The 26,246-nt window shown below is 41.4% G+C and overlaps 1 protein-coding gene across 18 annotated transcripts in view; it reads left to right on the plus strand.

The window, feature by feature from the left end:
- ARMH3 (armadillo like helical domain containing 3) overlaps positions 1-26,246 on the plus strand; it is a 132,109-nt gene that overhangs the window by 59,230 nt on the left and 46,633 nt on the right. For 9 of the 18 annotated variants that reach the window (XR_012624013.1, XR_012624014.1, XM_074831112.1 and 6 more), the window contains exon 24: positions 824-899. Coding sequence is in view for 16 of the 18 variants with exons in the window: in XM_074831112.1 (XP_074687213.1) it covers positions 824-899 (76 nt within the window). In the remaining 2 variants the exon portion in view is untranslated. Of the gene's footprint in view, positions 1-823; positions 900-22,551; positions 23,614-26,246 lie in introns of those variants that run through there. The other 9 variants (XM_074831109.1, XM_074831103.1, XM_074831107.1 and 6 more) reach the window with 4 other exon arrangements.

Consider the following 26,246-nt stretch of genomic DNA (forward strand, 5'->3'; position numbering starts at 1 on the left):
AGGGTGAACCTTTCTTGTGGAATGTAACCTCCAGAAATCCCTGTATATACAAATTCATAAAAAATTCCCTTCTGTTCAGGAAATATTGAAATTAACCCAAACGTTTGCTACAGGATCTCTTATTGTTTTGGTACTTACCGAGAGATGTGCAGGTAACTGCCACCACAGAAACACTACAGATTCTGACCTAAATAAATATTTTTGGTACGCTGGCTGAAAAGAATTGGATTCCCTAGAATTTCTTCCTGTTGCGGAATGTTTTCAGATCTGCTTCCAAGTCTGTCAGAGACCATCTGTGCAACAGCACAACACCCTTGTTCCTCCAGGGAGCATTTTTCCCTAGCCTGGTGTGTAATTCCTCTCTGCAATCCCAGATAGACAGGGAGGTAAAGAATCCATCACTCCTAGGGTGGGTTTAAATTGCAGGATATAGTTCAACTCTGATGGAACCTTGCATAAATAGGAGCTGGAGGAGAACAGCAGTGTGTGGAATAAAGGGTATCATAGACCTGGGATGCTGCCCTGTTTCTGGGGGAAATGAACTTTAGTATGTGGTGATGAAAGGAGGACGTAGGCTCTTCTGTCCCCTCTGCATCCTGTCTCCCAGCCATTATTTTGTTCTGCTCACCTCTCTGTGTTCCTCACATTTCTTAGATGGGCTTTCAAGGGAACTTCTGCCCTGGATCACAGGTTGTCTCAAAGATGACCTTTGTTTTGATGTGGTTCCCAGACTGCCATCTCACTAAAGCAGACTTTTTTTGACATTTTGGATTAGAAAATTGCCAGTTTTGTGCCAGCACTGTTAACTGTCTTTTCCTTTCAGTTCTAAGGCTGTCTACCAATGCTGGTCAATGGAAAGAGCCTGCAAGCAAGGTGACCCATGCATTAGTCAATATTAGGTAAGGAGTAGAAGTTAATAACCATTTTAAAGATTCTTGTGTCCTGTGTGGCTGCATTCTTATCATGACACTTCCACATTTGTTGTATTGAATTTGTTCTCTTTGTTGGGCTAAACTGCTGCTCTAAACAGGGCCCACTGGGATAAAGAGAAGATCACCAGGGTTTGATTGTCCTCTCTCTAATAATTCTCTTGGCTCTTCCGTAGACTGAGTGCTTTCAAAGCATGGCACAAGCTGTAATGAATTAATCCTCACAGCATTCTTGGGAGAAGTTATACAGTAGGGAACAATGCTGTGCTGGCAGAGCAATTGTGTACCTAATGGATTTCTGTTGCGTGATTCTATTGCAATTCTTTGAAGCTATGAAGGGGACTATAAGCCAGCTGTAATAAGCAGATTCAAGGCCTCTTTTAACACTGCAAGATTTTTGTGTGTGTTTAAAACTGATTATTTAAGGACATTTCAGTATTCTCTTAAACCTCTTCCTTCTGTTCAAGGGCAGAAGTTATGCTGAACTTGTAAGGCTAAGGAATATCTAGGGGTACTTTTGTGCTGCATTCCTTCACGACAACAGTTAATTTCTTTTTCTGGCTTTTGAAGCAGCTAGTACTGACCAAGATGGTTATTGGGCAAGAGGCTCATGGATATGATTGATTGGAAAATGGAGTAATGTTGTGAGAGAAAAATTACTCTTCATCTCTGGCTTGTAAGCAAACCATAAAAGATATAAGTATTTATACTGAAAAACATCTGTCTATCACTTCCCTGGTCACCCCAGACACTTGGTGTCTATGCAACACCAAGTAGTTCAGTACTGCTACATTGCTAGTACTTGTCATTTTCCTCACTACAAAAGAGATTGTGTAGGACAAACTCTCTGAGGGCATCTTTGAAGTCATTATACATCTTATGTGTCTATAAACCACCTTAAATGTTCCCTTAGTAAGTCTGTAAGCTTAATAACATCACATATGGTTCCAGAAGATTTATTTTGCTACTATTCTTATTTTTATTTTTTGTAAACAGACATAAATGAACACTTGTGGGCAGATAATGCACTCGGAGTGAAGCAGCAGAACAGATAGCTGTTGGCAAATTAATGTCATTTAATGTGACACAAAGTGTCTGCCCTGGGAATTCTCTGTATACCCAGGGAGAGAAATCTAAACTGGGAAGAGATAAAAAAAGCAAGTGGTCACAGAGGGTTTGTGCTCACCTCTGGTTTGTGCAACCAAGATTTTGCATTGGCTCACTTCCTTTGGCTTAACAGCTGCTTTTGTAAAGATTGCAACTGAGACAAGATACAACCAAAAAACTGGCACCATGGTACCCCTCCCTGGACAGCCTGTGTCAGACATGTTCAGTGCATGGTGCTGTCTGGAACCAGTGAAGCCTCTAATATGTTTCTCTTCTAGGCTTTTGGTAGCTTTCCCCTGCTCCACCCAACTGCTCACGTATGTTGAGATTTCATGTGGTCTTCCACTAGCCTTAGAAGTTTTCACGAATGACTGCTTTTCATTTGGTGAAAAGGTCTAAATTAGAGATGATTCAAGGCCTGGAGAGAGATTAGAATTCAGAGAAGTTAGTCTGTTTGATTTATCCCATTTCTTCTCTCTCTCTCTCTCTCTCTCTCTCAAAAAAAAGGGGGGTGTGTTTCAGGTATTTCATCTACCAGTTTGTTTTCTTCTCATGAAAAAAATATTACATTTGAAGGGTTCTTTAACTGAATGTATTTCAGATCAGATAGTTGTTGGAAGCTGGAGAAATCCAAAGATCCTGTGCTTTTGTGAAGGTGATTGATAGTGTGATGTTTCAAAGTGGTGACTAGGACTAGATGCCTCCTTTTTTTTTTTTTTTTTTTTTTGTGCAAGAACATACTTTAGAAAGTTCCAAAAGACTCATCTCCATACAGGGAAAATGGATGAAGTGAAGGGCCTGTGATAATGTAATACTCCATTTTGTCCTAAAGACTGGATTTAGTTGCAGATCATGCAGCAGGAGGGCAAGAGGATAATTCTTCGAGGAACATGTCAACCCTTCCAAGGTCTGAAGTTTTCTGCATTTTGTTCGGAAGGACCATTTTGTCTTGGTCCGTTGGCTGTCCCACTTCTGCGGCAGTGTCTGTAGGAGGATGTAATACCAGGGCCACATGTTTTCTTCTGGTGTTGGATCAGGAGTGCAAACTGGAGCCTTGTGCACACACACTTGTGGCTCTGTGTTGCAGAGTCATGGAGATGTTGCAAGCCCAAATCGCCAAAGAGAAAAGGGAGAGAGGATGCTTGAGAAGAATGAACCATTTAGGGCTGTCAGGCTGATGGCTTTATTACAGAAGCACAGTATGTTAATGAGTGACAATATTATCATAAGATGTAATTATTTTATGCAGTGATAAGGATGTGCTGGTTTGAACTGGACTTAGCTCCTCATTGTCTGTTTTTTTTTATGCCACGTTGGCTTCCCCTTAGAATGTCTTTAGCATACTGTTCTGTATTTGGATGCCTTTGCCATGAAGGCAAGGAGTTTAGAGAAATCCACCTCACATAGGATTTTTTTCCTCAGCTTGTTCTGTTACTCTGGAAAGTTTTTATGAGCAACGATTACCTGCTTTTTGCTGTAACAGTGCAGTGCAAAGTCACGCTTTGGTTTATATCTTCATCTCATTACAACAGCTATTTAAAAATAAATAAATAAGAGTTGACATTTCCTTATCTAAGGCTTTTGGTGGGAAAGATTACACATGTAAAAACATCTGTGTGGGCATGCATGCAGTGGGCTTTAACAAGTGTGTTAAATTGTAGTGTACAATCTTACGTGTATTTCTGCCAGGAGAGGACGGCTGAGTTGTTTACAATTTTCCAAGGCTGCAATGCATTTGTGTTACAGGAGTAGCTCTGGGGAGACACATTAAACAGTCCTGCTTGTACCCCACAAATTGGATTGGCGAGGTCATCTGATTAATACAGAGTCAGGAGGAGTAATACCTAGAGAATCTTTGACACGTTCTTGTTTAAACTCAGCTGCAGAGAGAGATCCCACTTTGTGTATCCTATTATGGTATTAACTGTACTTTTTAGTTGGATCCTATTCTCCACTAGGCAGTCTGATTGAGTTTTGTTGTTGCTGATTATCTATTTTTTCTAGTCCTTATTCTAGTGAAAAGAATGTTCTCTTTGAGTATTGAGAGACAGGCAGGCTATTCCTACCTTTTCTCCATACCTCTCCTTTTTACGGATGATTCAGAACTTCTGTCCAACCTAAAGAAAATGAAAATTTGAAGAAGACAGAATAATAATAGCCTTATCTGGCTGAAGTCTTAAATGCCATACTGGAATGAGTGATCCCCATTGATGTGCTATCCCATAATAGTGATTATAACTTTTGTCTGTGGATTTGTCTCTGTGGTTTACATAAATAATTGAGACATGATGGACTGCAAGATATAGCTGCAGCACTGATAGGGTTGAAATAAGAAGCTGCAGCAGTTAGTGGTTTGAAAACTCACCTTCTCACCTATGAGGAAATAAGCACATTTTGAGACAACTAATTTTTTTTAAGCTAATGAGCCTCTTTAAGATAACATTGTGCAGGTTTGCATTTAATGAGAATTTTATTAACACAGGGTTCAAAGGGGCATCTTCTGATTGCTTCCTCGGTGAGGAAGGTGGCAGCTGAATCCCTGTATTCTTTTAATAGACTTTCTCCTGATCAGGATTTTTCAAGGTGAATAAATAGATTAACTCAATGATTAATAGACTGAATCTCCCCACTGTCTGAAATTCAGCCCCATCATCATTTTAAAAGTAATTTTATTTTTCTCACTGTAACACTTTTAACAAACAGAAAGTAAGTTTGTAGTATGGAAATAGGTGATAGAATTTTTTTTTTTTTTAAGTGTGTTTTATGTTCTGTTGTAGCATATGCTGTAATCCTCGCTTGGGTGCTTTCATTCACTCTTCCGTCTTGCAGCTACTTTTGTTCCACATGAGACACCCTGTGTGATATTCTTTCTTTGTACAGGAGGTGCTGCTTCTCTGAAGGCTGCTTTTGGGGTTGTAAAGGAGAGATTGGGGATTTGGGAGAAGTCCTTAAAGCATCACATGGAGGTGTATAAAATGGTTATGCTTGCTGCCAGTCTGGGCAGGAGCACTCTGAAGGAACATTTACAATTTTACTCAGGTGAAGGCGGCCAAATTGGGCTGTGCTTGTTTGTCACAGAATACCTGGCATCCCTGCTCTGCAGCTATAACTCATGTTAAATTACCAGCACTCCATAGAACTGCACTTACTGAAAACCTTGACAGAGGAGGAGGTTCCATTCAGATATTTGTTAGAAAGTGGGTGACTGCAAGCAGTCCACGTAGTACCTTCACCATTGTTCGGCTTTACAGCAAGGAATTTAGCATCTGTTCATGGAGAGAGAATAGCTGAATGCTGCTGACCTAGTCATGTTGTAATGGATGGCTGTATCATTTATGCAGGATACATGAAAGGGGACCTGCTGATAGATAAGTACTTCTGTATGGAGTGGAGGCTTATAGATTACAGTCAGCTGAGACTGTGTAAAAAAATACAGAGATATATATATATATCTCTCTATACACACACACTTTCCTCTATCTCCCTCTCTGTACAGCCATAATGGACACGCACACACACTCCCCCCTTTCTTGCCAACATGAGTAAGAGAATGAAAAAGGGAGGGCAAGCTTAAAGCCTGTTTAATAAAATAAATGTACGTGCATATATATAAAATATGGATATCTGTATGTATATTATATGTATATGCACATATATGAATGTGTGTATCCATATATGTATATCAGATATCTGTGTATATATAAATACATATACATATTCACACACATGCATATACTTACAAATATATATGTATATTTATATATAAAATACACAATCATCTTGCCTTATACAATGGTCTAAAGTTATAATTTCAAAGCTGAAAAAGCCACTTGCTTGTTTCCAACTTCTCTGAGAGGAACCATGAGTATTGGTTAAGGATGCTCAGGTGTTACTCCTTTCAGCAGCAGCTGCCAGCAGCAGTGTTGCACTGGGTGCATACATAACCCTGGGACTGATGGAGGGTGCAGAACTGCTTGGCTGGGGCTGGCCAGCGCTGAGCAGCAGAGGGTGCTGAGGCGTGCAGGTTAGCCTGGTGCCTGATCTGGGGTTCGTTCCCTATCCATTCTTAAACCTGCTTGTGGGGGCTACTGCTGGTGGAATAACAAGTCCATTGAATTGTTCACTGAGGTGTGTTTAATGGTAATGACCTTTGACATCCTCTCGCTGCTAATTAGTCTGAGCTGAGATCACAGGCTAGTACAAGATAGCCAACGTTTATTTTTTTATAAAAAAAGCAACAAAACTCAAAGAGAAACTAATAAATGTATTTTATTGGTATTTTAAAATCTAACATAATTTTGCCAAGATGAAGGATCAAATTATTACTAAAATGCTGTAAGAAAACTTCCAAGCTTTATGCACATAAGCTATTCGAAGAATTAGTTCATCACAGTTTTCAGGTGGTAGCCTGAAAAAATTATGATGCTAAAAAATTGAAAGTGGATTCTAGTTGAGGATTCTGGCTTGGTTCTAGATCTTTTCTTGTGACCTGTAATCACTTCACTCCTCACTGAAGGAGCAAAGTTAGTAGACCCTTCTTGTCATTTCATGTGTTTCTTGTTGCATGCTTTTCTTGTTACATAGAGACTCTGGCACAGCAGAACAGTTCCTGAAATACCACGGTGGTTATAACAGAGCTTGGTTACTCAGAGTTCATCTGCAAGTACTGCTTGTTTTCCACTTGACCTTGCAGTATTCTGGTAGGGAAAGCTCATTTGCTAGGAGCAACAGATTTTGACACAAACAGATTCTGGCATTAGCTGGCACCTGAACAGAGGCGGCAGGTGGATTGAAAGGGAAAGATCTCACTTCCAAGCCATTGTGACCAGCAACATCTTAATGGAAGAATCAAAAAAGAAAGAAAAAAGCACTCCTATCTCAGGGTGCATTGTTTCATCTTTTCATGGCACTTTACCCATGCTTCCAGTATTTTTATTAACATCCAGGGTTCTTGGCTAGTCGTGTAACTTCAGCATTTAATGTCTTTAACTGATTTCTTCTTGAGACAGCGGTGTTAGTTTTCAGTTATTGCTCTTTATTTACTAGCTGATTCATCTTGGTGTGCTTCTCTTACAGAGCTGTAGCCAATTTCATTCTGCTATAATTTTCCTTCGTTCTTTCTCATTCATGCAGCGGCTTAATTAAATGTTGTCTCTGCCACTGGCCCAAATCCAGAGAGCAAATCTGTTAGTTGAGTGGCATTGTATGGACCAGTTCCACTAACACAGCAGCGTGGTTCAGCAAGTCAGGTGCATCCCAGGTCATCTTCCTTCTTTCTGCCAGTAACTTTCCCTCCCAGACAGCAGTGACCGAAATGGACTCTGACAATGTCAAGCCTGTTTTCTCTTTAATGATTTTTTTTTTTTCTGTGGGTTTTTGGGAGGATTAATTTGTTTGGATTTTTTTTTTGTGCTGACTTAAGGTTTCTAGAATTGATGTTGATTTTGAGCAAAGCTGTTTGTATGGCAGAGAAATGCTTCTATCTGAGATGCTGTACCACAACTTGCTTTCTTCAGTGCGCTTAAAAGCCATGCTGCAGGGATCACTTTCTCTCTAAAATTTCATCCTCATAGTAAGCAATGCTTTTTGGATTGGGGTGGGGATGAACTTGAAGTGGAAATGGTTTATTCCCAGGATGGCAGCCTTGCTTAACTAGCTTTCTTAGCTTCTTTCCAGTGTCTGCAATTGTATCAGCCACTTCCACCTCCTTTCCTCATGTCATGAAGTCAACAGGTTGGCCTTTTAAGAGGGAATTTGCAAATTCGCTTCTGTATTTCAGCTGTTCTGTGAGGATTGCTGTAGAGGTGAGGCATCTGTTCAAGGGAGGACTGTTTGCTGGGCAGAAAGGAAACTCTTCTGCAGCACAGCTGCTGTTTGGCAGTCTATTCCCAAATTCAGCAAGTATCTTAGTTCATGTGATTCTCATAAGATCAACATCTCACTGCACTTTACCCACTTGTGAACTTTTGTCTTCCTGGTCATTTTCTTGGAAACATTTCTTCCTTGAGTTTTGAATGTTTTGGAAGGTCAGCCAGGATCTGTAGGCTATTTAGCAAGGTTTGCTGGGAAATGTTACAGCCATTACTGAAGTGTTGCAACCCAGGTTTCATCTACGCTGTATCAAATGCAACTGTCCTGTGAACAGGAGAATTTGTGTCTGCAGATCTCATTTATTGGATTCACAGGCACAGATTGTGGGATTATAAAATGGAGTTAGTTAAGTTGCTATCAAACTTTTCATGAAAGCTGTGTATTCAGCTTTGGGAATCTAATGCTTGGCACATTTTTTGCTTTTGTGCTAGTGAATTGAGAGTCTGGAGCTTTGGGAGAACAGTCAGCAGAGAAGAAAAGTGAAAGAGACTTCTTAGTGCAATTGTGGTCTCCTGTTTGATTTATGTGAGTGACTTCGCACTGCTTCATCTGAAGAAGTGTGGCACCAGGCAAATTCTTTCTTGTTTTTCTTGCCAAATACCTTTCTCTGTAGAAACATAAAAATGGTGGAAAATATATGTTAGCATTGGGAATGGTTTTGGTTTATTTCACAGGTGGACATAATATTTACTGGTCAGAAGTTATTTTTCTGACTTGTTTGCAGATATTTTGGTCTTGAATCCCCTTGCTGGGCACAGGCAAGTTATGTATGAGCTGAGTAATACATTAAAGCAGTGCTGCAAAGCTAGGATGCAGTCTTGTAAACATCTCAGGGTTTTTGTTGCAGCACAAAATCCAAAAAGGTCTGCTGATTTCTTGCTTTGAATGTTCTCGTAAACAGGATGAAACAATGCAACCAATCTTAATTATTTCTCTGATACTGTGGCTGGCATGAGTTCAGTTCCTAATTGGTAGATTTCAACCTTACAGTCGACATCTTTGTCGGTAGTTCTAATGCAGCCAAGAAGCAAGACATGAATACCCTCTGCAAACAGATTCTCTTGGCCCCAAGAACTGGCCCTACCGGAGCATGATTGAAGCACAGTTTGAACCAGCAGTTTATAGCTTGTCGAAACTTTGCCCATGCTGTTCTTATTCTTTAAGTAAATATAAGGGACTCTGATCTCCACTGGTCTGAAATCTAGCTTTCAAGATTTGCTTTAATGCAGAGAGAACATTAAGTGGCTTTCTTCATAACCCAAACAATGTAAAAATCATTGTGAGCTTAAATAACACCTTTATCCCTTGAAAAATGATGTAGTATAATGCTGGTTTGCTCTTTCTGTTTAAAAGAAATCTGTTGCTCACAGCAGCAGCCAGAATTATTATTCCCTCTGAAAGTCTGGGCTGTGGGACGTGTACTTAAAAAAAAAAAGCTTTTCAAAATCCAGTAACATTTATTTCTTATTATCTTATACTAGTGGGGGGCCTAACATTTGGTTTTGCTCTAGAAATGTAAATGCCCTATTCTCTTAATTCTTCCTTTAGGACTAAATTGACAAAGTACCTGCTCATTAAGTACATCTGCTCATTAAGGTAATGAAGTACCTACCTTATCTTGAACTAAAAGCAAGGATAATACATTGTTAGCATGACTGCAGAACTGCAGTCCGTTTGAAGATTGCACCAGAATCTGGAGCTCAGTTCCCAGGGAACTGTGAGAGGAGGGCATCTTGTTTGTAAGACTTTGTTCATTAAAAGAAACACGTATCCTAGCTTTCAAAGTTAAGATGCTTGTTTTTAAGGAGCTCTTCCCACTGAAGGCAGAGAAGGTTGTCTCACCCTACCAGCATGGGCACTAGCTTCACAGCCATCAGTAAATACCAGCTGGTGTAGACAAGACTAAGGTGAAAGTAAAATACTGCCTGGAGGAAAAAAAGGGAGCTCGAGTGAGTTGTGATTTCCCTCCCCCCCCCCCCTTCCAAAATGTGAAAATACTTTAGGCTCTAATATCTGTGTGTCCAGATAGGGACCATAAGATACATCTGAGCTTCAGGTGGTCTGAATTAAATTAGCTGTTTGGGAATACCAGAATGCAACTTTTTGTTACTACCTTTTTTTAGTCTTTACATTTTTTTCTAAGTCTCGTAGCTAGAAGAGTAATTCAGAAAATGATGGTGCAATGCTTCTGAAGTATCAATTTCTCCCTTAGCTTTGAGGTCAGATTTCTGTTGCCTGTCTGGAGGGATGCTAACTGTGAAGGTTCGGCAGTCAGAAATGCCCATGTGCTTGGCTGCTTCTCGGCAATCAAAGCCAACCAGATTAAGGTAACAGTGATCTCATGAAGAATTCATCTGTGATGGGTATCGGATTCTGATATCTCACGCTGATAAGGGTTTAGCTGAAGGATGTTACTCTGGCAAAACTGCCTCAGTGTGCTTCCTCAGCCTGTGCTTCTGCCATCACTTGGAACAGGTATAAACTGACAGTGGTGCTGAGCAGGAGGATTCACCTGCCACTCATTCCTGCCATCTCTTTTGGGCGAGCAGCCTGCGTCATGCAGCTGCATGTAAAGGAGGAGACGGGGGTCCTGACCCAGGATAAAACTGTCTAGGCAGGAAAAAAAAAGAACAAAACAATGTGTTTTAGCCTGGGTCTGATCTCGAGCCTGGTTCATTGCAAACAGATACGTGAGTGGTTGTCAGCCCTGTAGAGGGTGTGTGTACAAGCAGCTCAGTGTTAGGGACAACAGGACAGTCTCTCTAGCAGCACTGACCTCTTACACCAGTTTTAGGCTATAGTGTTGCAAAGTGTTTGTGTCCGCTGTCATCAGTTCACTGATGTGACTCTTTGCAGGGCTCTTGGCACGTTCTCTTGTTTGTACTGGTATAGTGCAGGGTAGTTTTTGCAAACTGTTCTTGCCATTAAGAGAAATATCAACATAACCACTGCCTAAAGTTTCAGTTTGGGTACTGGTCATGAGACAATACTGCCATGAGCCCAGAAAGTGAGAACTTGGATGCTACTCGGAAGGAAGTTTTGAGTAGGAGATCACTGATGCATTGAAGACATCCCACTGCAGTGGACTCCTCTTTGATGGGATATAAAAACATGGTTTCAAATGTGTCTTATTTTGAGGGTGGCCGAAAGTGGAATGACCTTAAAAGCTCCCTGGCAATCCTTTTGCCTGACCTTGCTAGAAGACTTTGAAAGCCCAAAAGCTTTTTTCATATTGCTGCTTTAGTGATTAATTAGGTCATCACTTTGTGTGTTAATTACAGTGACATTTTTCTTCTCATTAGTTGGATTATGGAAAGTTTTTGAGTCCGTGTGGGATAGGAAGTAATGCAGCCTTTGTGGCCAAGGGAGAGATGATTCCAAACTTTAGAACACTGAATTTCAATGATGGCTTTGGGTACTGTGAAAAAATGCTCCTATCCACTGTAGAAAATGAAGCTGGTAAGAGCTTTGAGGGCAGGAGAAATCGCCTTTTATTCTAAACAAACTTGTGATGTTGCCCACACTTTGGATGAGGAATTTTAAACTGGATCCTTCTTCCAGAATGTTGTGTGTTGTGTTAATTAATGTAAATCTCTTGCTGCTGACAGAGGGGCGTGAATATGATATATATAATGTCCTTCATGAGGTGTCTGAAAAGGCTTAACAGGGAGCCTCTTAGGCAGGGCAGTGTATGTGAACAAAGGCCAATTGCTTTTACTTATACTTTTTTTATGATTATTTAATGTCCTCATAATTTTGCAACACTGCTTTGGAATCTGAGCTTGACATTAACTTTTTATGGACATTTGAGATGAGCTTGTCTGAGGCAGACATTCCCTTCTAAACTCAGAAAGTGATAGGTCTGCCATATGTTGTTCTTGATTCCTTTGTTCATTAGCCTTTGAAAGCTGTGGTTGCTTTGAGGCTAGCCCATGTGTGGTATTTTGAGCCTTGTTGGAGGAGCAGACTGTGCAATTCTCACTGGGTAACACCTATTTTTCTTCCTTGTTTGGTGACTTCCACTCTCAGCATAAAATTCTGTCAGAAATGAAGAGCCACAAAACAAGACTGCTCCACAATCTTAAGTTTGACTGGGAAATAAAATAAGTCAGATTGCAGTAAGGAAGTTTCTTCCCAAATTCTTTTCAGCATGGTTGATCCAGTACTGGAACAGATTGCTCAGGGAGGTTGTGAAATCTCCATCCTTGGAGTTATTCAAATCTTGCCTGAACACAGCTGTGAGCAAACTGGCCAACTTTATACTCAGCATAAGGCCAGTTAGGACTACATAACCTCCAAAGGTCCTTTCCAACCTAACCGATTTGATTTTAGAGAGCAGTCTCTTCACTGCATGGTCAAATGGTAAAAGAAGCAAAAAAGCTTGTTTTCTTTGAGTGTGCTGTGCTATATATGTTAACTCTGGGTCTAACTGCTAAAGATGCTGAGTTAGAGCACTTATTTAAATCAGTGGGAGCTTGTGGTGCTTTGCATCTATTTTCTTTCTGTGAAAGATCAGTAAAGGGTAAAAACTAGAGGACTCACAGTATGTGTTGCTGCAGATGCCCAGTATTGTCTGCTGCCTGTGAACTTATCAGTAAATTGGATCCTGCTGATGAGATCCAACTATGCAACTCAGTCATTTGTGAGAAGAAACTATTCTCAGTATGATTAATGCTGTGGTTGATGATGGGGACAGAAAGCGCTTCTTTGAATAATGCCTATAATGGCATATTCCCCCGTGTGTACGTTTAAAGGAAGAGTCTATGGTTATATGAGATTGAGGGCATTTAAGAGGCAGTTAATGACAAGTGAAAATGATAGCTAGGGTAGATTAATTGTTAAATGAATTGTGCCTGCACTTGCTGTCATTTTAATGTGGTATCGGTCTAATTCTAAGTGTGATGTTATGTAGCAGGAAGGCATCAGGAAACAATACTGTGCACTTAGGTTCAGGTCAGAGGAGTTTAAAGGCTTAGCCATCAGGAGTTCTTCTCAAGTGTAGCCATCTTCTTGCTGTAGTTTTTTTTTCTTTTCATCTGGAGTACCAAAATTTGTATTTTGATTAATTTTGCTTTCATAAGTTTTTCCCCATGCTTTTTTTGACAGTGCAGTAAAGCAGTATTTTGTCATAATGGGTTTAATATGAGTTTTGTTTTAGCTATTTTTGGAATGAGATGATATTAACTGAAGTTGGCCTGGAACATAACTCATGGATTATTTTTTTTTTCCTTCATTGCACTTTATCTCCAGGACTATTTATTTAACTTTGATTTGGCATGGGGCTACTTTACATTCATGCCTTCAATCTGAGTGGAGCATAAGGGAAATTATCAGGATGGAAGAGGACAGAAAGCAGCCAGGCATAGTTCTCATATTGTCATTACTCTGAAGAAATCTGTCTTTTGAACTGATTTGGAGTGACAGTGGGGCAGGAAAGCACTGGCAGAAGCTGTATGTTGCTAGCAAGCTTTTTTCACACATGGCCCATAGCCTCACTTGAGTGAATTTTGTGTGGTTTCTAGATGAAGTGAAATGTTGTCACTTTATTTTGGTAAAGTTTACTGATCCCTGTTAAGACTTCAATGCACAGAATGGTTCTTAGGGTCCTTTTTTCTGTCTGATAACACTTTATTATTTTTTTAAACCATTTGCTGTGTTTGGAGGGGAATCAGTTTGGGTCCAAGGACACCTAGAGGATGTGAGCTTTGATTGCTTTCAGCCTGCTAATCTTCATGATCCAAACTGTGCACTCAAGCAGAAGAACAGTAATGCTCTCTACACAGTAAGACACAAAAATACTCAACAGAAAGCCTTTCCTAGGAAGAGAGGAGGCCTTCAAATTCATCTCCTAGGAAGATAAACTTGGGTGGGGACAGGTGCAGACACAAGCAACAAGAATCATGATTTCCTTCCGAAGGACACTTGGCATGTGCTTTGTCCAATCCAGCAAAGTGAAAACTAGTGGTTACTAATGTAGTGGGAAACAGAAATGATGTAGAACAGCTTTTGAAGCTAAAGGGCAGTTTCTAATGTGAACAAACGGACAGGGAGTATGTCCTGGTTTAACCCCAGCCAGCAACTAAGCACCACACAGCCGCTCACTCACTCCCCTTCCCCCAGCAGAATAGGGGAGAGAATTGGGGGAAAAAAGTAAAACTTGTGTGTTGAAATAAAGATGGTTTAATAGGACAGAAAAGAAAGAAAACAATGATAATAATAAAAGAGTTAGAATATACAAAACAAGTGACACACAATGCAGTTGTCCACCACTTGCCGACCGATGCCCAGCCAGTTCCCGAGCAGTGGTCCCCAGCCAGCTTTCCCCTCAGTTTATATACTGAACATGATAGCATATGATATAGAATACCTTTTGGCCAGTTTGGGTCAGCTGTCCTGCCTGTGTCCCCTCCCAACTTCTTGTGCCCCTCAAGCCTTCTGGCTGGCAGGGCACAAGAAGTTGAAAAGTCCTTGACTTAGTATAAGTTACATAGCAACAACTAAAACATCTGTGTTATCAACGTTATTCCCATACTAAATCCAAAACACAACACTATACCAGCTACTAGGAAGAAATTTAACTCTATCCCAGACAAAACTGGGGTAGAGCATCATGAATAAATAGAAGTTGGAAGTGAAAGGATTTCTAACATTAAAAGCACTGAGAGTCTGGAGCAGTCTTGTGATCAGTTAGAACGATGCAATCTAAACTGATCTAATTCCATTTAAAACTAATCAGGGAAGGATTATCTTGTAGCTGAGAATGAGAGCCAGAATTGCACCAGGAGGAGCCCAGATAAGAGATGCCTGCTGAGGTTCTCAATGAGCAAGGGTTGATATTTCTTTTTTTTTTAAATTGCCCCCACTCCCATCAGTGATGTTATCAGCTCTAGGGCATTACGGAGATGGGCCGGATCAGGTTGGTCAGTGGATTAGGACATGATTCAAATAGTTTGGTAAATACCACTGTAGTGTTTTCTAAAGTATAAGGCTTGTAAAAACTTGTAGCTGCTTTTTTTTTTTTTTTTTTTAAGTTATTTGCTTCCTGCATCGGTGATTCAGAACCTATTAGTGTTAATAGGCTGGCTGGTTCAAAAAGACTGATGCCACTCCCTCCTGTCAGTCAGGGATCACTTCTCCACTAAAGGAAGACAGTAAGTGTCTTCTGTAAAATTCAGGGGCTGGCTAACAAATTGCAGCTTAGAATACATTACAGATGATGAATGTGATCTCCTTAAAGGGAAATCTATTTGTTTGACTTAGTGCTCTTAGGATTAATTGCTTGCCAGATTAAATTGCTCCATAAAACGCATGCTACTTTATTCGATCTCTTCATGATGAGATTAGCTAGGCCATGCTGGTTCTTTGTATGTTAATTACAATGGTATTTTCTTCTTCAATTTAATTATTAAATTGTTTAGCACAGCATGCTTTCTCCTAGCCTCAGGAAAGATTTTTCTTTTGACCACCATTTTATAATCTTACTGCCCCTTTTCCAGAAATGTTCCTTTATAGAAGTATCACACACTGTAGAGGATACATTCTCAGATTTTTTTTTTGTGTGTGTTTTCTTTGGTGTGCTGCTGAAACACAGGAATGGTGCTACCCTTGCACAGGTTCACCATGCGACAGTCTAGGGCAAGGAATGAGGAACATCTGAGCTGAAGCAATGGAGGCAGATTTCCAGAGTTGCCACTCAAACAGGAATTTATCCGGGTAGTAGAGCTCGGCTTTCTGCTTCTGTTGAAAAGTATAAAGTTCACTGAGTGGGCAGGATGTTTGTTTTTTGTCTCACCTGAAAAATCAAAACTATTGCAGTTCAATATTCTCTATGCTGCTGAAGTTTCATGGCAGATTTGGAGGGAAGAACCATGTGTGCTTTCCTTCTCTGTAGTCACTGACCATACCCAAGACACTTTTTTTTTTTTCTTCTGAAAACCTACAAAATGGAAACACAAGAAGCTGAACAGCACCAGAACTGTGGTAACAGCCTAAAATTACTGAAGGAGGCCAACAGTAAATAATTTAAGAAAAAGCTATTTTAAGTTCTCATTATAAAACTTGCCCCAGTCTTTAGGATATTACTTCATTCTCCCTTCATCAGTCAGAGACCCGACTACATGTGCAACTACCCCCCCCCCGCCCCCCGGCCCCTGCACAAAAGACCCCCTATCCTTTTGCAACACTAAGACTGGGATTTGCATATAACCTAATGTTGCCACAGCAAATTACAGTGGCTCTGTTGTAAAGCTGTTGGTTTTATTTTCTTTTTTTTTTTTTTACTGTTTATGCTGCTGTACCACTCTAGATGAAATATTTAATATGCACTGTTAGTTGTGGTGTTTAAAATCATTCAAGTCTCTGGGTCTAAAATGGAGCTTCTCTCTTACACAGTTATAATATCTTTTTTTTTTTTTTTAATTTGCTTCTCAACTTAACTACTGTCCTTCAGTAAATAGTGTATTATCTTCTATTGGAATTGATTCCTAAAGGCAAGGCAAGTTTTTGTATTAATTAACCTAGCCTTTCATTTGCTGTGTATCCAGAGCTTAGAAAATTCGAAAAGGTGTAGCAGAACTAGGAAAGTTTCAGAGAGGGGCAGCAAGAATGACTGAAGGTATGGAACCAGATGTGTTATGAAGAACATTTATATACATGACAAGTCTTCAGGCTGGAAGAGAGATGGCAGAGAATGTACAAGAGTTTGTAAAAAATATTAAATGTCATAGAGAAGATGAAGAGGATCTACAAGAAAAGGGTGCATCAGAAGATCAGATAAGCTCAAACCAAAGAGATATTGCTTTGTGCAAAACTTAGTTAAGCTGTGGAGTACCTAGAGGGTTATGTGAATTTAAAGCAATGATTATACAAATTAATGGAAGAAAATTCCATTGTGGGTTACTGATCATACAGATACCACATCTGCCTCACATATCATCTTGAACTGCATGCAGCTGGAAGTAAAGGGTTCTTTCTGGGGCAGTATCATTTTATTCTTGTCTGCTTTTATACTGTTACCTGAGCTCCCATTTCTAGACACTTTCAAAGTCGGGACACTGAGCTGGCCTTTGCTACCTGACTCAATGTGGCAATTTTTAATGTTTACATAAATTTTATCTGTCATCAGCTTCTCAGGAATCAGTTATTTGCTTCAAAGCCTTTACCAAGGGTAAGGCAACATGCCAGCATGCCCATTCCCCTGGTATTGAAGGATTACATTTGATTTACAATCACCCATCTAGGTTATACATATGGTTTGTTAAATCTGTCATTACTTTCAAGTGGAGCAGGCTGAATTCCCATGTTAGGTGTCTGTAAGTGTTCATTGTTATGTGAAGGAGTCTCTTAACTACACGTTTTGACCGACATCAGCTTTGTATCCAGAAGAGAAGGCCTCCAAGCTTCTCTGTGGCTTGCTGCTGCTGCTTGTGGGTTCACAGGAAATACTGTCCTTGATAATTTAGAAGAGAGATGTCTAAGGAAGAAGACTGTACTTTCCTACGAGCTGGGCTCTTGTCTAGCAGCATCTTGCTCTTTTTGGGGAGTGACAGAGAAGTGTGTAATTTTCTGGAGCACTGATGGAGAGAAGAGTGGAATGATTAACCATGGAAGATTTTTCTTGTCTCGTGATTTTAATTCAGAATTTCAGTCATTATCTTCACTGTTCATTTTTTCTCGAGAAGGAACTCATGGAGAGCTGTCAGAATCATGAACTCTAAATCTCATGAAAGTAAAACCCATGCTGGCTGAGCAAGGCATGATTTTAATTAAGACTAACAGGATTTTTTTTGTCATCTTTTTTCTTTCTCACTAGCCCTGATTCATATATAACAGTTGGGAAGAAAGGTCTTCATAAGTTCAGTAGCCTATTGTTTGTCAGCTAAAGAAGACCGAGCTGGTGGGACCATTTGAGACTTCTTTGACTTAAAAAAAAAAAAAAAAAAATTAGAGGCCCTAGATTTTTTATTTGGTTAAGGGGACAGATCCTTTTACTGAGCCTTTGTAGCACAAGGAATTGAACAGGGACATAATCTGTTTTTTCTGTTGCAGGTTACTGTTCTAAAGGAAGTTCATGTTGGATAATTTATCATTCATTCCTTTTTCCTTCTGGCTACTGCAGATCCCCATGCACTGCTCTATAAATAGATGTTTAAAGGGTTCTTTTGCCAAAATGTCTGAAAACAAACTTCAATTTCACTAAATTAAAAAAAACCCTTATCACCAGTTTTCAGTGCACAAGTTAGATGGGTTAGGAAAACAAACAGATCCGGGTGGGAGATCTCTGCTTTAAGTGCCTCAAATGATCTGTTCTTTGTGAAAAACATTTATTTATGAAGACCAGCCAAGGTTGAATTAAAAGAGCATTACCTGGTAACAGGCAGATGCGAAGCCATATACCTTAGTGTCATCTGCTGTCCCATGTTGGCCCAGCTGTGGGTTGTACCTGTGTGGAGGTGGGGAGGGTCTTTCCCTCGCTGAGGAAGTAAGGCTGTGTGGCTCCAGCTGACTCTCCTGCCCAGGGCTGGTCTTGCAGGCCAGTTCTGCCCCTCTCTCTGTCCTGCCTACAGCAAGCACCAACACAGCGGAGGCTGAGAAGTGTCCCCTTTGGAGTACACTGCTGACCTGACTGAGTGCCAAACTGAATTTGCCTTCCATCCGTTTCTTCCTCAGTCCGTGGTGCCTCTGACAGGGAAAGCCATCTGTGTTACAGCCTTTTTATCTTAGCTTGGGGAGGGGAATGAAACAGAGCTATCGTATCGCTTGCAGTCTGATGTTGCAAAGCAGCTGAAGTGACCTATTGCATGCAAACCTAGCCCTGACTGTTTAGCCTCTAAATGAGGCAGGTACAGTACTCATTGAAAGGTTGGGTGCCTCTAATTCTTGACTTTCTAAGCAAACCTTTCCTTCATTGTTACCAGTTCTTCAGTTGAAAGAGTCTGCTCGGTGTGGAACAATGCTGCTATGGAACCCTACTAAGGCCCCATCTGCTAAGAGCTTGTATTGATTTGTGTCTTAGTTTATAAAGCCTTCAATTCTCCTTGTGTAAATGCCATAAATAATGCAGATGTACTAGATTAAATGTGCTGTAGGAATATCCCAGAAATAATTTTGGTCTGGGTTGAACTGAGCTAATCTAATCATGGTTAGGAGTTTCTCGGTAGCTGTGAAGCAAAAAGTATATTGTCTTATTCTAGCTTAATGCATTAGTCAATACACGGGGGTAGGAAGATACGTATTTGAAAGTGGTAATCAACTGTATAAAACAAGAGCTTTTAATGTTAAAATATTACAAAACTTCATCTACAACTAGTTGTAAATCATATATATACACACACAGTGTATATCCAGTCCTGTGCCTGTGATATATCTGCATAATCCTCACATTTGTATGCCTCTTTGTCAGAAGGACTGCAGTGCTTCAGAGGCTATATGTATATATACTAAATAAATCATTTTGCCCACTCGTAGCAAACAGCCATTTTGTGCTAGCAACATTGCAGAATGCGTTTTAGTAGGGGACATTGATGAATAATTTGTCCTTTTGAGATTCCATGGGCTTTAGGGCACTAAAATGTATTTCAGGTTGGACTAGGTCCAGATCTGTATGAGAACTCCTTGGCAGTCTTGTAGAAAGTATATGGAAGTTTTAGAGGTGACCTGTTTTTAGAAATTTGATTTGATTTTTGCTCTATTTTACGTCAGTTATGTGTAAAGAAAGCAAAATATAGAGGGATGTGGTATTTGTTAGATTGGTGGTGGCTTTCTTTCCCTTGTTCTGTTAGAAATATCGAGCGTATCAAGGCTGTGGAAAGAGGATGATTTTCTTCAAAGTCATCTGTGGTCATGGCAGCTTGGGTTCTTCTCTGCATTGGAGAGATCAACTGGTGGACAGTGGTTCCTGCAGAGGAAAGAGAATGTGTTTGTATGCTCATAAATTCATTCTAATCAATATTTCCCTGGCAGTTACTTGATGTTAGTTACCACAGTTGCAAGAGGAAGAATGTGTTTACATGCTATTAGCATTGTTAATTGAGAGGAAGCATGGATACAGCCTATTTTCAGAGCTGAGACTTGTCTTCCTGTCACTTTTTTGCACTTGATGGCCCCAAAACTGCTGATGTGATCAGACAACGTGTTGCAGACTACAGCTATAAGACAATTTCAGAACTCACTAGTTATGCTTCGAATTGTTTAGCATCAAGCACTTCGGCTTGGCTAAAGCAAACAAACCATACGAACCAGGTTGCCCATTGGCAGAGAGTTTTTAGGAATTTGGTGTCATATGTCAGCATTTGTTACCAAAGGAACTGTGGGTGCCCAGAGGACCTTGAGAGAGCTCTTGAACGTCAGCGCAGGGGGAAACTTCAGAAGTCATTGAGATTGCTGCTGGTCAGATTTGGCTTTAAATTTTCCCTGTTGGTTCTCCAAGTATTGTTTGCTAACATGCGTACATTATAGCTCATCCGCACAACCAGAAAACTTGTGACAATAGAGAGAAGAGGTATTTAAGATACCTTTGTATGTTAGTTTTATAGCAGAGATTACTGAAGTTCTATGGACACGTGAAACTCAATGTCCTTAAAGACCATCTAGGTCCAACCCCCCTGCCATGGGCAGGGACTCCTTCCACTAGACCAGGTTGCTCAAAGCCCCAACCAACCTGGCCTTGAACACTTCCAGGGAGGGGGCAGCCACAACTTCTCTGGGCAGCCCCTTCTAGTGTCTCAGTGGTGTAAAGAATTGCCTCCTTGTATCAAATCTAAATCTACCCTCTTTCAGTTTAAAGCCATTACCACTTGTCCTGTCACTACACTCCTTGACAAAGAGTCCCTCCCCATCTTTCCTGTAGCCTCCTTTAAGTACTGGGAGGCTGCTATAAGGTCTCCCCAGAGCCTTCTCTTCTCCAGGCTGAACAACCCCAACTCTGTCAGCCTGTCCTCATAAGGAAGGTGCTCCAGCCCCTGATCATCTTCATGGCCTCCTCTGGACTCACTCCAACAGGTCTGTGTCCTCCTTATGTTGGGTGCCCCAGAGCTGGACACAGCACTGCAGGTGGGGTCTCACGAGAGCAGAGTAGAGGGGGAGAATCCCCTCCCTTGACCTGCTGGCCACACTTCTCTTGATATGCAGCCCAGGACACGGTTGGCTTTCTGGGCTGTAAGCGCACATTGCTGGCTCATAGTCAGTTTTCCATCCACTAATACCCCCAAGTCCTTTTCCACAGGGCTGCTCTCAATCCACTCTTTGCCCAGCCTGTATTTGTGCTTGGTATTGCCTTGACCCATGTGCAGGACCTTGCACTTGGCCTTGTTGAACTTCATGAGGTTTGCACGGGCCCACTTCTCAAGCCTATCAGAGTCCCTCTGGATGGCACATCCCTTCCCTCCAGCGTTTCAACAGCACCACACAGTTTGGTGCTGTCAGTGAACTTGCTGAGGGTGCACTCAATCCCAATCCCACTGTCCATGTTGCCAACAAAGATGTTAAACAGCACTGGCCCCAACACTGACCCCTGAGGAATGCCACTCGTCACTGCTCTCCCCTTGAACATCAAGCTGTTGACCACAACTCTTTGAGCCCAACCATCAAGCCAATTCCCTATCCATTGAGTGGTGCATCCATCAAATCCATGTCTCTCCAATTTAGAGACAAGGATGTTGTGTGGGACAGTCTCAAATGCTTTGAACAACTCCAGATTGATGGCATCAGTTGCTCTTCCCTTATCCACCAGTGCTGTAACCCTGTTGTAGAAGGCCAGCAAATTTGTCAGGCACAGTTTGCCCTTAGTGAAGCCATGTTGGCTGTCACCAGTTACCTCCTTATTTTCCATATGCCCTAGCATAGTTTCCAGGAGTATCCACTTCATGATCTCACTGGGTACAGAGGTGAGTGACTGACCTGTAGTTCCCTGGGTCTTTCTTTTTTCCCTTTTTAAAAATGGGGGTTATGTTTCCCCTTTTCCAGTCAGTGGGAACTTCACCCGACTGCCATGACTTCTCAGATACGATGGATAGTGGTTTAGCCACTTCATCCACCAGTTCCCTCAAGACCCATGGATGCATCTCATAAGGTCCCATGGACTTGTGCACCTTCAGGTTCCTTAGATAGTCTTGAACCTGATCATCTCCTACAGTGGGTGGTTCTTCATTTCTCCGAGTCTCTGCCTTTGCCTTCTGCAACTTGGGTGGTGTGGCTGGAGCACTTGCCAGTGAAGACTGGGGTAAAGAAGTCATTGAGCACCTACCTCAGCCTTCTTCATATCCCAGGTAACCAGGTCTCCCATTTCTTTCTGGAGAGGGCCCACATTTTCTCTGGTCTTCCTTTTATCACTGATGTACCTATAGAAGCTTTTCCTGTTGCCCTTGACATCCCTGGCCAGGTTTAATTCTGTCAGGGCTTTGGCCTTTGTAATGTGATCCCTGTTTGCTCAGACTGTTTCTCTGTATCCCTCTCAGGCTACCTGTCCTTTCTTCCACCCTCTGTAGGCTTCCTTTTTATGTTTGAGCTTGTCCAGGAGCTCCTTGTCCACCCATGCAGGCCTCCTGTCATTCTTACCCGACTTCTTTGTTGGGATGCATCACTCCTGAGCTTGGAGGTGGTGATCTTTGAATATTAACCAGCTTTCTTGGGTCCCTCTTCCCTCCAGGACTTTATCCCATGGTACTCTGCCAAGCAGATCCCTGAAGAGGCCAAAGTCTGCTCTCCTGAAGTCCAGGATAGCGAGCTTGCTGGGTGCCCTCCTCGCTGCCCTAAGGATCTTAAACTCCAGCATTTCATGGTCACTGCAGCCAAGGTTGCCCTTGAGCTTCGCACTCCCCACCAGCCCGTCCTTGTTGGTGAGAACAGGATCCAGCATAGCACCTCCTCGTTGGATCCTCTATCACTTGGAGAAGGAAGTTATCATCAGCATACTCCAGGAACCTCCTGGATTGCTTATGCCGTGTTGTGTTGTCCCTCCAACAGATATTGGGGTGGTTGAAGTCCCCCATGAGGACCAGGGCTTGTGAACATGAGGCTGCTCCTATCTGTCTATAAGGGGCCTCATCTGCTTGGTCTTCCTTGTCAGGTGGCCTGTAGCAGACCCCCACTATGTCATCTCCTGTCCCTGCCTTCCCTTTAATCCTCACTCATAAACTCTTGGTCGGCTCCTCATCCATCCCCTGGCAGAACTCCATGCACTCTATGATTCTGTGATCAATAACAATGCTGCAGATTCCAAGAATAAGTGATGTGACACAGCACTTGTCGCGTGAGCATCCCCCAGAAAGCAAGGATGTTGAGGTTGCACTTCCTTTGGTGATGAGTATGAAAATAGTGCTACGTGGTTTTTCAGTGATCAGAAAGGACATAAGAATTTCTGATAAATTTTGCAAGTTACTGGAAGACTGGCAGAAGGTTAAATCATGAAGTAGATGAGGCAGTGTGATCTGAATTACTTTTTAACCTGTCAGGCAGTGCAGTTTATGAAAAAGCAAGTGCTGGTCTGCAGAAAGGGACTGTATCTTGAAAAGCAGTAACTGAAGAAGCATTGACTGGAAGCTTTACTCTAGGTCTGTTATGAAATGTTCAGCTAAAAAGGTTTATTTGACCCTTGAAATATTAGCAGAAACAGAAAGGTGATTTTACGGTCATATATATATATATTTTGCATTTTTGTCTGGTATCTGTTTCAAAAAGTATACCGAAAGACTGGAGAAAGGACAGAAGAGCCTCAGGTATGAGAGGCTAGTAAAAATGTTTTCAAGATTTTGGTATCTTAATCTCTTTAAAGCAAAAACTGAGGTATGCTCTTTAGGGTGTTCAAGCACCTTTGAGAAGACAAAATGCCAAGGCAGAGAAGGAATGTAAGGCTAGACACTGAAACCAAATTGAAACTGCAAATTAGGCACCCATTTTTAAATAGGTAATTAACCATTGTAGTAAATGACAGAAGGGATCAGTTTTCTTCCCCTCTTCGTATCTGAACAGAATACCTTTGTGAAGCATGCTCTAGCTAGATACTGGCATGAGACTACATAGTGCAAGGATAATGTTGAAAAATGCTTGTGATATACAGAAGTTCAGACAAGCTGATCTACTGACTTGTAGTGTCATGAATCGGTTAAAGACTGGATCAAAGATCTCATTTTGCATTTAAAACTTAACAAATTCACTCTGGCTTGCTGCACTTCAGGCTTGTATTTTTGCATTGAGAGAATTCTCCTGTACATCAGCCTTAGACCTACTGAAATATATATATGTAGCAAATAAACAGAATGACTGTCCTGAGACTCGTTTGAGGAGTTGTTGCTCTTAAGATCACAGGACAGAGGCAAGATTCAACAAGATGTCAGTGTATGGAAGCTTTTAATTTTTTCTGCAGTTTGCAGTCACCATGATGGCAATGCTCAGTGAGTATAGGTCAGGATGGAGGAGTTGTGCTGCAAGGAAATGTGGAGAAATCACTCACTAGCTTAACCTCCTGGTAAAAATATCACATTTGTAATTTATATTTTCAGCCATACATGTTTCAGTTTTTATATGGGAGCAGGGATTTTGCCCATTGTGTTTCAGAATGTCAGGAGTTTTATACTAAGTTGTAATAGCAAAAGAAAGCTAGAGTGCTTCAGAGACTCCAGAGTCTATTTTAAAGTGTATTTCTTACTTAAAAAATAAGTTTTTACTGGATGAGTTTTGCCCAGCCTTCCATGTTTAGTTGTGGAATTCATGGACAGGAGTGGTAAATCATACTGGGAATTGGCCTCAGACCCAGGTAAGGGTTAAATATGCTGTTTATTTCAGTGGTGGGTGTTTTTTGTTGGGGTTTGGGTTGGGTTTTTTTTCAGAAGTGCATACATATAGACTAAATGTTATTCTAGTGTTGGTGTTCTTAAACACTGTGATCTTGAGGATGCTTGAGTTATCAGGTCAGGATGTCAAGACACCCTTTGTCACAAGAAGTCCTGCTTATCAGCTTCAGGGTCTGCAACCCAGCACTCCTGAGAGGCCTCTGTCTCCATGTGTGCAGGCACTCTGCAGTTTGAACACAACTGCCACTTCCTATAGCAACACATTAGGTGTAAAGGTAGGGCAGGAACGGAATCCCTATGATGTCCACCATCAGGAGAAAGTAAACTGTCCCAAACTCTGCCCCAGTTGAGCAGGCTGTGGTGAATCCAAACTCCTGCTAGAGCTGGAAGAAAATGTGACCTCTAGCAGCTGTCTGACTGCAGTTTCCCTGAAATGGCTAAAAACACTTAAAAGTGATGGTATGGTTGATGATATGTTAAAAACCATTTAAGGAAACAGGAAAGGCAGTCAGTATTTGATGCGGCTCTGTTACTGGATCATGAAGAGCTGGTCTGAGGGAGGATCTAAACAAGCCCTGTACGGCCTGTTTTGGGAGCTTTCATGAGCTGCCCCAACATGGAACTGCAGAGAATCTGTAGGGGGTACAGGTCTGTCTTTGCTCTTTTCATGCTGCCTCTTGATTCTGCCTGTCGAATAATAGCAGAGGCGTTTTGGGGCAGTAAGTCATTAAGATTTGTTGACACTCAGGTTTGCCATTGCTATTTGGGAGGTTAAGCACTCTGTTTACTCCTGCTCTCCTGTGCCACTTGCGTTGAGGCTGGAGGTCTGCTGGCTCTCCCTGTTCGTCACTATGCAGAATGAAGCCTTAGAAGTCACCTGAATATTAATCTTTCAGGCTTTTTGAGAATTCTGGGAAGTAAAGGTCGGGGCAAGTATATTGGCTCCCATTAAGGCAGAATGGTGAACATGCTGAGCAATGAACAGGCGTGCCAGCCTAAGATAATGAGCCCCAAACTTGGTCCTGCTGTCAGCACCTCTGGCCTCCTGCCAGGGGCCAATGGCCACATTTATCTTGCAGTGACTTTTTCTACAGGGCAGTTGTATGTCTCCTCTGAATGCAGACATGCAGCATCTGAAGGCTTAGAGACCCACAGATCTTGAGCTGAGCTTCCTGCTCCATGGCAAGAGGAGCCCTCCTAGAAAAGGGAGATGAACAGTTAGTCCTGGGCGCTTGGTGGGTCTGGTGTGTGTATATGTGCACTGTGCAAAGAAATAATCTGTGCTGGAGCTGGTGGATTTATTTTAGAGATAGCTCAGAAAGAACTTGGATGTAACCATTTTCCAGTGGAAGGCTGAAATCAACACACTTTTCAATATTTGTCGATTCTGATTTTGAAGTATCTTCACCTCAATTTTTTTAATAGTTGGATGCTTTCAACATGAAAGTTTGATTTGTCACAGTTTTTCCCCCAAATCTTGTATTTCAAAGTTGAACTGAAATCTTGAATTTTGTCCAAAAAAAAGTTTTTGATCAATTCAAATTAAGGATAT

Source organism: Strix aluco, chromosome 7, assembly GCF_031877795.1.
Source record: "Strix aluco isolate bStrAlu1 chromosome 7, bStrAlu1.hap1, whole genome shotgun sequence".
Classification (NCBI taxonomy): Eukaryota; Metazoa; Chordata; class Aves; order Strigiformes; family Strigidae; genus Strix; species Strix aluco.